The 12,059-nt window shown below is 39.9% G+C and overlaps 1 protein-coding gene across 1 annotated transcript in view; it reads left to right on the top strand.

The window, feature by feature from the left end:
* Positions 1-12,059, top strand: part of LOC109411791 (diencephalon/mesencephalon homeobox protein 1) — a 117,075-nt gene that overhangs the window by 60,548 nt on the left and 44,468 nt on the right. The window contains exons 3-4 of the mRNA XM_029855331.2: positions 9,945-10,036; positions 10,109-10,210. Coding sequence (XP_029711191.2) covers positions 9,945-10,036; positions 10,109-10,210 — 194 coding nt within the window. The remainder of the gene's footprint in view (positions 1-9,944; positions 10,037-10,108; positions 10,211-12,059) is intronic.

Genomic DNA, 12,059 nt, shown 5'->3' with positions numbered 1-12,059 from the left:
TGACTTCTGCCGAATCATTTTTTTTTGCTACAAATCATGATACTACAAATCTGATACTCGTTGAGAGGGGGGTTGCGGGCATAGTTATTGAAGTGTAAAGGGTTTCTTGGTAGCAGATTGGGAGTTTTTTTTTTTGAAGAATACAGAATAATTTGAATCGTTGAAGCTATCGGAATCCTAAGACTGAGGACATTCTTGCTGAACTCCTCACCGAATTTCCAAGGGTGTTGTATGGCCAGAAATTCTTATCATTCATTTTCCAATGAATAAATACTTTTCTACATACCTTTTCATCAATGTACAGAACATTTGCTAGACATTCATTTATGAAATGTTTCCTTTTTCGTAAATATCGACCTTGTGAATAAAATAAATCAATGAATTTCACTAGTATTACTCCATTTGTATCTTTACATAATTTACATAAGTTTAAAAGAAAAAAAAAATTGAAAATTTTCTTGCAATGATCTTCTGGGTGTTCGGGATTTTTACCATAATGTTGATTATAAATTATTTCAGAAGTTCCGCCAAAAATGTTCATTTCGTAAAATAGTAGACATACTGATTGATAATCAATCAAACACCTATTGATCCAAAACTTTTTATTACAATAAAAAAACTAAATAGTCTGTTTGCAGCATGCTCTTGTTAGATTTAGATGTTGTCATCCAAAGTCATAGATAAGTAATAGTTGGAGCGTACCTGATGTGATGGTCAAAGCACGCGACTATCACGCCGAGAACCTGGGATCGAATCCCACTTCCGACAAACTCACAAAATGTGAGTTCTTCCCTCGGAAGGGAAGTAAAGCGTGGGTCCCGAGATGAACTAGCCTAGGGCTAAAAATCTCGTTAATACAGATAAAAAAAAGTAATAGTTAAAAATCAATTTATCAAAATTAATGCTCTTCTTCAGCAGTGCAACAAAAGTCATGAATAGTTGATTCTCTCTGGAAAATTCTGGCTTTTTATGAATTTGAGTCATCAAAACCATATATTTTGAATGGCGCGGATTTGATGACCTTGGCGCGGATTTCAAATGGCTTGGCGCGGATTTTGCGGTTTCTAAATCGACACTTTTGTAACAGCCCTGGAACTGGAGAGTATAGGAAGTATGCTTCTTTCTTCTTTATTCTTGGCGTAACGTCCTCACTGGGACAAAGCCTGCTTCTCAGCTTAGTGTTCTATGAGCACTTCCACAGTTATTAACTGAGAGCTTCCTCTGCCATTGACCATTTTGCATGTGTGTATCGTGTGGCAGGCACGAAGATACTCTATGCCCAAGGAAGTCAAGGTAATTTCCTTTACGACAAGATCCTGGACCGACCGGGAATCGAACCCGTCACCCTCAGCATGGTCATGCTGAATACCCGTGCGTTTACCGCCTCGGCTATATGGGCCCCATAGGAAGTATGCTATAGTATGCTATACTCACAGCGATTACCTAGCAGTTCGCTGCAGTATCGGCCACAACAACAGTGGGCAGCGGGTAGCGGTAGATGCGGCTTAGCCAAGGCCAATCCCTCGTAGGTGGAAGACATCATACTTCAACGACGAGATATTTAGAGAGGTTTTCCGCCGTGAGCGAAACCTACTTGGTTTAAGCGGTAACGAGCTGGTAGCGGTGTTCTCGCGTGCGTGCGATGCGACATTGCCTACGGGCTAAGCGGCGCAGCAGCGGGCCTGAACTTAGGAAGAGCGAAACGAAAGGCGGGTGATGTTCGCCGCTACTAAAGTCTTGCTGAAAACTGAGATAAGAGCAAACAAAAAGGCCTCCTTTGAAGGTCTCTGTCAGAGTGCCAACGTGAATCCGTGCGGTGATACCTGCAAGATCATGATGGCTAAGACAAGAGGTGAATTGGCTCCAACAGAGCAATCTCCAGAGAGGTTGGAGGGGATCTTCGAAAGGCTTTTCCGCTTCATGATCCTAGTCCTTGGCATCATTTCGTAGAACAACTAGGGACTTTGACTAGCAATGAGAAGAGATTCACCGATGAGGAACTTGCGGGGATAGCCAAGTCTCTAAGCGTAAATAAGGCCCCAGGCAGTCTTCCCAAACGAACACCAAACTCGCTAAGTACTGCTGTATTTATACTCCGCCTGTACTCTGACTGTGCGTTCGTACCGCAACACACAAATCAGTACCCAAACGTGTACTTATGTTCAAAGTTCGTTTCAAACACATGTTCGAACATATGTACAGTACATGTGTACCCTGCGAAACGAAGTGGGAAGCAATCGCGCAAAAAAGAACTTTCTCGAACGACGATTGACAGTTCGGCACCAATCGTTTGCCAATCCGAACGCCGCTTCGGGTTTCATTCTCGGTTTGTGCTCGGATCGATTTTCGTTTTGTACTTCTGTACGTACACATTGCGTAGAAACGGCTATCTCAGTCTTAATTTACGACGATTTATTTTATTCTACCCGACGTTTCGGCCATGGGTTTTGGCCTTTTTCAAGGGAAAAATTGTCTATCGTCCTTGTCCTTGTTACAATTTGCATTTGCATTTGTCAATTTATCCGGGTCATTGCTTTTTTGTACAATTTTTGGGTAATTTAAATGATAATTTTGGTCAGAGTTTTGCTTACACATATAACGACTGTTTTAAAATGGTGAATTTCTGTCTAGAGCTTTATGGTTTGTACAAGTTTTGTACTTGAGTACTCTTCGGTACGGAGTACGGTAGCAAACACGGGTACTCCGATGTTTGACGTTTGATGTTCAACACAAGTCAAGTTTGTGGGAAGACTGGCCCCAGTTCTGGACGGAGTTTTGAACAAGGTCATAAAAGCAGCTATCGCAGAGGCTATCAAGATGTTTAGGTCTGCTAAGCAGAAATGCCTGGACGAGGGAGTTTCTCCAGAAGTTTGGAATGGGTAGGTGTATATCGATCGAATAAGTGGGGTTGACTACTGCCTACTCGATCAAGGTTGCGGAGCCGTGAATGAGATTCAAGAAGCTGGAGTTGGTTCACCACAAAACTGAGGTGGTGGTTGTGAACAACCGAAAATCGGGGCATTAAGCGGTGATCAGTGTAAGCGATTGCACTATCACTTAGAAGCGCTCCGTCAAACACTTGGGGGTGTTGATTGACGATAAGCTTACCTTCGATAGCCACGTTAATTACACCTGCAAAAGAGCCTCCATAGCGATAGTGGCACTGTCCCGGATGATGTCCAAAAGTTTTGTGGTGTATGCCAGCATGCTTCTGGCTAGTTTTGCGTCGTCCATACTAAGATACAACGGCCCAGCTTGGGGCACGGAGCTAAGAATCAATAGATACAGTAGTGGTAAGCTGGAAAGTACTTATAGGCTAATTTTACTGTGTCGATGCGCTCTGCGTCATAACTGGTATGGTGCCTGTCGGGATCCTTATCGGGGAGGACACAGAGTGCTTCGAAATGTGCGGCACAAGAGGCATACGCTGGACTGCTAGATTGGCCTCCATAGTCCATGGCAACGCGAGTGGGACAGTTCCACCAAAGGAAGATAGTTAGGTTAACAGGCGCCATGCCATGGGAAAGTACTCCATCCAACAGTATCTACACCGTTCTGGTGATGCGGTTTATCCCGAATGCCTGGTTTGTGCTGGTTTGGAGGATTCGGCGGAACACGTTTTAATAAACTTTTGTTCGTGTGCCCGCGTTTTCACGCAATGCGTGACCGTATGCTTGCCACATGCAAGGAGAACACAACTCCGAACAATTTTGTCCAACAGATGTGAATAGATGAGTTTGGTTGGAATGCCGATTCATTGGCTATCACCCACATCGTCTTGGAGCTACAGATGAGATGGCACGGGGACTCGGGCTAGTTCAGAAGACGCTATATACTGGCCCAAGTAACATTTTAAGTTTTTTCGGCTCTATAATAGATCTTCATGACCAATTTTATAAAACTTGCAAAAAAAAACTGATTTATACATCAAAACCTCTTGATAACCTCTTTAAAGCACCTTCCGGCCAAGTGGATCACTCTCGGAGAGGTTTTGCAAACCGCATTAAGAGTAGCAATAAAACTGTATTGAAACTTAGTAGAAAGACTGTCGTTACTAATCGAACGGATTCCCATCTGTTAAGAGTTTGAACAGTTTTATTGTGGTAATAATGAATGTCAGAAGGTTTACATATCGGAGAGTTTTGTTTACTCTTAAAATCTGGCTTTATGGATATCTTCAAGTATTCTATAAAACATTTCATCAATGGTTTTCATAAAAGTAGTCATACTACTGTGAGCTTTAATTATTTCTATGATAAAACCCTAATGAAAATCAAACGAAACCAATCAGCAATGGAATTTTTACTTGGGTAGTGATCCAAGTGTTCAGAGTCGGCTCCGTGGGTCATTCTGATGCCTCGTGGTCAAGATCGACTTTTATAGCGATTAAGTGGCCATAGGGAGAACATCCTGGTAGCGTTGCTGTTGTGGCGTCCATCTACTGGGTTGGATCCGAGCCCGCACTTGGAAAGGAGTCCGCGGCAAAGGCCGGGGCAGATCGAGGCCCCACTACTGTCAGCAACTCCTTCTGGTGCCAGCTGATAGGGCTTGATCCTTCAGCAGATCAAATCGCGTTGCACGCAAGTATCAGTTCATGATGCTTGCAGAACAGTTGGGCGCGGGCGTGGTGGTTGACCCTGTCTGCCTTCCAGGGACAAAGGGAGTGGTAAGGATCTTTTGGGAATCTGGCTGCATGCCAGCATGCTTAATGGACTTTCCAAAGCGTTTCCTCGATGTTCGTTGCTGCAGGCTACACAGTTAACCTTGAGGGTGCGATGTGCACTAGCTCCTCTCTGAAGCAAAGCCTTCTTGGTGGTTCCGGAGATACAAAGAGTTTTTCGACCATGGGAATGTTGTTTAGTAGATCGAGAAAAAAGTATTCCTGGCTTTTACTTTTTTGTTCGTTGATGGATTACGACTGTTATTGGTGTATTCTTAGGAGAATTTCTTGGCTTTTCAGTCCGATTGTGAGATCAAAAACACCTTATGTTCTCTTACTCCGACGTTTCGATCCGTATCGGATCTTTTTCAAGGAATCGAGTTTTTGGTCGTTTTTTCGTCATGTAGATTTTTCAATCTTTCAACCGTCATTCGATATTCTAGTTTCCCGTCCGTTTTTATCCGGAAAACCGTAACTTAAATCACTAGGGATCGGGATTCGGACCTCTTTCGCTACTGAAAACGTAGACATACAGTAGCGAAAGAGGACGAAAAAACGACCAAAAACTCGATTCCTTGAAAAAGATCCGATACGGATCGAAACGTCGGAGTAAGAGAACATAAGGTGTTTTTGATCTCACAATCGGACTGAAAAGCCAAGAAATTCTCCTAAGAATTTTACTTTTTTGTAGAAGACGCTCCTCAACCCCACACTACCTGGACCGTCCTGTTCAGGTGTCTGTTGAGCAGGTTATCCCCTCCCGGTCTAAAAGAAAAAAAAACCGGCAACTATACGGGCAATGCAGAGCTGCATAATAATTTTATTACTTCCTCAATGCCCTGGGCTGAAAATCTCGTTAATAAAGATAATAAACTTCCTCAATATTCATGATCGAGGGTGAGAAAATCGGGACGTTGCTGTATGGCGTTTCTGGCTAGCGTACGATGAATGCACATGTCCTAATTGATTTACAGACTTAATCAAATATAGAAACATAATTTAGCTGAAAAATGATACCATTATGTGTTCACTGCAGAAACTTTTCATCTAAAGAGAAGAGGCAGACCTATGGCTCGTGTTTTGGTGAACTCCCAGTTTTCGGAAATGTAGAAGAGGGGACATTTGGATCATTTCAGTAGGCCTGTTGTGAACGATTCTTGAGCTGTTGGATCGTGCTTACTTGTGTATCGCAACTGGCGAAGTTTTCGCTTCTGATTGAGATAGAAATTATCCGCATGAAGCTATCAAAGAAGAGAACACTCCCACCGCTATCACACATGTGCAGTGCATTCTAAATGTAATTTCCGTTCGCAACCGAAACCCCAAGCAACGCACAGTGGGAAATATGGACCCAAAAAACGGATCTTTTAACGCCGCTGGTTTCGGTACGTGAAGTTGACCATTTCAGACGTAAAAAATTACGAAAAATCGATCGGTGCTAATTTTATTCACCGCACGGCACGGGAAGTGGTCCATTTTGCCCTTTTTTCATACAAAAAGAGAATCAAAATGTACTTTTAAACAACTAACACGACTGTGGATCATTGGAAATAGCTGCAGGTGTAATTAGAGGTTATTAGAAATCATAAACATATATGAAAGAACCATTTAAATGCTTATATTGCCCCATATGCCCCAACCACTGCTAAAATTGTGAATTTTACATGATTATGAATGGATTTTTAATGTTACTGATTTGAATTTTTATTTTTTGTTTGCATAAACAAAAAGCGCTAGATCTGTTATCACCAGAATCATCTTCAGTAGTTGTCCAATTTGCCCTATTTTGCCCTATTATCATAGAAAATGAGATTCAAAATGTATTTATAAGAAACAGATACAGTAATGGAACGTTGAAATTAGTTTTAGTTACAATTGGAATCTAACAGCTATCGTGCGCATAAATGAAAGATATTTTCCCTATTTTGCCCTACATGCCCCTAAAACTGCTGAATGATAACATTTTTTTCTTGTTTTGTAATGTCGCTGGTTTCAGTACATGGAGTCCTTGATCATTTTTTATACATACAAATACAGTTTATCGATAAGGTTTAGAATCATTCACGGGAGGGTACAAATAGCTGTCCATTTTACCCCAATTTGCCCTGATTTGTTGTCGCCTCATGAATAAATTGATTTCCCCCATTTGCTTATGTCCGAATTGATGGACTTTTGTTACTGAAGCCAATGTAGTCGAAAGGACAGGTAAAACATATGACTTTGGTGGGGAATACAGGGTATATTAAGCACTAACCCTAATCTTAATTTGTGGCTAATATGCACTCAACTGATCAAATGAGGCATCTTAAAAATATATATTTGGTGCTTTGAGACGCCCTATTTAATCAGTTTAGAGCACATTTGAGATATTTTATAAAATGCTTATTATGCCTTTAGTTCCCCATCAAAAGCTGAAATTATAGAAAAAGTCATATATATGTCTTTTTGATAATATTGGTTTCAGTACCAATGCTAATAAGGGAAATCAATTTATTCATTACTTGACAAAAAATGAGGGCAAATTGATTTATTCATTACATGTTGATTACATGACAAAAATCGGGGAAAATTGGGGTGAAATGGACAGCTATTTATACCAATCCGAGAATGATTGTAGTATTATTCGATAAACCGCATTTGTATGTATCAAAAATGATCCAGGGCTTCATGTTTTGCATCTAGCGATGTATGTTATTATTCAGCAGTTTTAGGGGCATGAAGGGTAAAATAGGGAAAATATCTTTCATACACTCAGTAGCAAAAAAAAAGCCGAGCCGATTTTTTCTCCCAAAATGCGTCATGTTCAATCTGCTGCAACTTTGACAATTATCAATATTTTTGGCTGAAAATTTTACCACTTCATCATCAGTATATTGATAATGTATGGACAAAATTTCAAATTGATAGAAATTATATATTTTGAGTTATAACAACTTGTATGAAAAAATCCATTTTTGGACATACTTTAATCAAATATCCGTATTTCAGTGAAAAATTTAAGTAGCTTCATAAAAATTTCACTGCAGCGTCAGTAAATATAGGAAATGTTGTGGTCAAAATTTGAAATGTTTTCATCAAGCGGTTTGGGCCACAGAAATCGTCAAAGTTGAAGTACCACTGTGGGTGCCTACAGTTTTCACTCCATATTGACCACGCTGAAACACCGGTGCAGAAAAAAAGCCGAGGTCAATTCGTTCCATTAACATTTAGCTTCCAAGCTTTAATAAACACATTTTTATAAATTTTCGTGTGGTCTGCTAGTTGCTTATGACATTCTACATGTAACACATAGTGCGTTACGCGTTACACGTAATGCGTTACAAACATACGTATATTAGTGGATATACAAGTAGTTTGAATCATTTACAAATTTTGGCTACTGTTAAAACCTTATCATAAGCAAACAAGTGATGATACATGTCTTTCTATCTCAATTATACCCCACAACTTGTTTAGGTACTTATAATATTTTTTTCACAGTTGCCAACATTTGTAAATTATACAAACTACATACTTGTATATTCACTAACATATGTATGTTTGTAACGCATTACGTGTAACGCGTAACGCACTACGTATTACGTGTAGAATATCATAAACTACTAGCAGACCATACGAAAGTTTATAAAAATATGCCATATAATATAGATTGTTTATTAAAGCTTAGATCTAAATGTTAATGGAACGAATTGACCTCGGCTTTTTTTCTGCACCGGTGTTTCAGCGTGATCAATATGGAGTGAAAACTGTAGGCACCCACAGTGGTACTTCAACTTTGACGATTTCTGTGGCCCAAACCGCTTGATGAAAACATTTCAAATTTTGACCACAACATTTCTTATATTTACTGACGCTGCAGTGAAATTTTTATGAAGCTACTTAAATTTTTCACTGAAATACGGATATTTGATTAAAGTATGTCCAAAAATGGATTTTTTCATACAAGTTGTTATAACTCAAAATATATAATTTCTATCAATTTGAAATTTTGTCCATACATTATCAATATACTGATGATGAAGTGGTAAAATTTTCAGCCAAAAATATTGATAATTGTCAAAGTTGCAGCAGATTGAACATGACGCATTTTGGGAGAAAAAATCGGCTCGGCTTTTTTTTTGCTACTGAGTGTATATGCGCATGATAACTGTTAGCTTCCAATTACACCTAAAACTATTTTCAACGTTCTATAGCAGTATTTGTTTTTCATAAATACATTTTGAATCTCATTTTTTCATGAAAATAGGGCAAAATGGAGCAAATTGGACGACTACCGAAGATGATTCTGATGAAAAAAGATCTAGTGCTTTTTGCTTATGCCAAACAAATCAACTTCATGTCAGTAACATTAAAAATCCATTCATAATTAGGAAAAATTGTGAATATCCGACAGTTGTTGGGGCATATGGGGTAAAATAAGCATTTAAAAGACTCCTCCATGTATTCTTATGATTCCTATTAACTTCCAATTACACCTGCAATTTTCAATGATCTACAGTCGTGTTAGTTGTTTGAAAGTACATTTTGACTCTCTTTTTGTATAAAAAATGCGCAAAATGGGGCAAATTGGACCACTTCCCGTGTCGTGCGGTGAATGAAATTAGCACCAATCGATTTCTTGTATTTTTTTACGTCAGAAATGGTCAACTTCACGTACCGAAACCAGCGGCGTTAAAAGATCCGTTTTTTGGGTCGATTTTTCCCACTGTGCAACGGTCCTGGCTTTACCCACCCAACCTGACTGACACCGTCCGTCGTACGCAGCAGAAACCAGCATCTACCGAAAATTAACACCAAACACGAAGCACCCAACCACTTAGCAAATTAGTGACTAATTCATAAGTTTAACGTTGCACTAATGTAGTTAGAAAACAGATTATCTTGGGTAGATTTGTTTCTCGAAAGTTCCGGGTCGTGTTGTAGCTAGGCAAACGAGATGGATCAACGAGGGATCTAATTTCCAGTCTCGGCTAGCTGCTACAGAAGCTGACCGGTTGGTGAAAGTTCGGTTGAATCTGACTGATAACGTATGAGTTGGATGGTTCCAGGTAAATGAGCACAACAGTAGCACAACGTGGAAATGTAGGGGTGTACACATAAAAAAATGAATTATATCTAAGACGAGATTTCTGACTTATCTTTTAAATGAGACTTTACCTAGAACGCATTTTATATGTAATCAATCAAACCAAAAGTTTCTCTTGCACTTATAAAATAATTTTGAATGTATCTGAAGTAATATCTTGAAGATTAATGAAAACAATTATTTCTATTATGTTTATAGATACCAGTTATTCCTACCACCCCGCCATACATGACGAAAGCTTCGTACGACGAAAACAGCGTCGAAATAGGACAACTTTTACGTTACAACAGGTAAGCAAAACATAACAAAGTTCCCTGATTCAACGCGACTTTCAACGAGCAAATTTTCACTGTTCTTTGCAGTTGGAAGAACTGGAGACTGCCTTCGCCCAAACCCACTACCCAGATGTTTTCACCAGAGAGGATTTGGCGATGAAAATCAACCTCACCGAAGCAAGAGTTCAGGTACGTTACGTTCTGCACTGATATCCCCCGTGTGAGAAGCAGAGAAAAATCCATCACACAAAAACCACTAAATCCGATTTCACATTCTACGACAGAAAAAAAAGACACAAACTAGATGGCCAGACGGAATAGAGACAAGACCCGAAGGCATGCAAACACACATATGTTGGGCGGGAGGAAATTCTAGTACTCGTTGAGCTTGAGTGGAAAACTTGATTAGAAACAGGGGAAAACTTCCTAAGTATAGGACTGTAAAAAGGAGGAAAGAAAATCCAGCGACCAAACTCAATATTGGCCGAATGTCCGCAATTCGAACTGACATCGAACGTCGAGTGCGACCAGCCAGCAGCAGCAGCCGAAGAGAGTCAAATTTAATAACGTCGAAATCCTCTAATCCGATAATGCGATGATGACAAGGTTATGTAAGTTTGAACGCTGCTATCGAGGTTAGATTAGGGTCTCTCGATGTTGTCGGTTGCCGCCGGCGGCTGCTGCTGTGGCAGCGTGGTCACTCAACAGAACGCTTGCTGTAACAGTTTTTCCCGCTGTGGGTATTATCGGTCGGTCTGCCAACGACGACTACCATAAACTTGTTTCACTTATTTCGAGGGGCTGTGGAAAGGGAAAAGTTGTAAATGGAACGGGTTGTTTCCACGATGATGGGTTCAACTTGTGCATTTGTCCTGCCAAAGGAAAAGTTTTCCTTCGTCGTTGGCAATGCTATAGGTGCACGGAAAGCTTGATAGAAGCAAGTAACATTTGGAGATGTCGCGTTTGGCATATAATTGTCGTCATGTTCATGAATTGAAAAATCACTTCAACCCGAATCCTTACAAACACATAAATTTTGAGTTTGTTTTTAATTTACATTCATATTACAATTTTCTGGGCAAGTAGTCTACAGTACGTCTAAAATACGATTTTTTTCTGCACGCAATCAAACGACAAGAAGGCCGAATACTAGAAAAACAGTAAAACCCAAAACTAAAAAATAATCTACGAAAACAAAAATTTAAAAAAAAACAACTGAAGCGTGAATTCTTAAAACATGAGCTGAATTTATGAAATGTTATTCTTTATTCCTAAGCTTCTACGGAAAAAGAGTCCTCTGTTCTTGGTAGCCCTTGATACATTTAAAATATTAATATTATCTCACCCCAATTGTTTGAGAAGTACGCGCGAATCCCACCTCCACGGTACCACTTGTTCCATCCTTCCGGAACGGTTTAAACTTACCTACGCACGCCAAAAGTAACAGTCCAGGGCAGCAGCGCCAGCGCGAAGTGCACGTGCTACTGCCAATAACTGCCCTAGCATCGTCGTCGTCATCGTCGACGACGGAGGGCGTGCACAATTCCCTGGACGATTCCATTTACGGTGGTGTCAAGTTACAAATTGCGATTACTTTATTTCGGCACTTTGCTACGGATGGTGGTACATAGTAGCGTGTAGCCCACCGGGGATGAATTAGTTTTAACTGTAGGTGTGCTCCCTCGGAAAAAGCGGACGAAACGTGCCACAAATCGAATTGTATATTTTGTTGGAAATCTTAGACTTAATTTGATATAAACTCACCTTCACCTGATTCTAGGTTCTATGCTTTTGTTATACTGAGTGACTGATAATGTACAATTAAATCGAATTACGGGCTTGTCTAGTTGAACAACACATTTGCAAGTTTGTCAGCAATTAAGTGATATGAATACCACTCGAAGTAAGAGGGAGTAAGAATAGTAATGAAAGAATACGGAGGATAGATACGCAAGCGAGCGATAAGAGAAATTGAACAGAAATTGAAACTACCAGATTCCTTCAGAAAATCTTCGAAAAATGTTTAAAGAAACTCTGT

The sequence above is a fragment of the Aedes albopictus genome, chromosome 2 (assembly GCF_035046485.1).
Source record: "Aedes albopictus strain Foshan chromosome 2, AalbF5, whole genome shotgun sequence".
Lineage (NCBI taxonomy): Eukaryota > Metazoa > Arthropoda > Insecta > Diptera > Culicidae > Aedes > Aedes albopictus.
The sequence above is the reverse complement of the archived record's forward strand: the minus strand, read 5'-3'. Positions and strand labels throughout refer to the sequence as shown.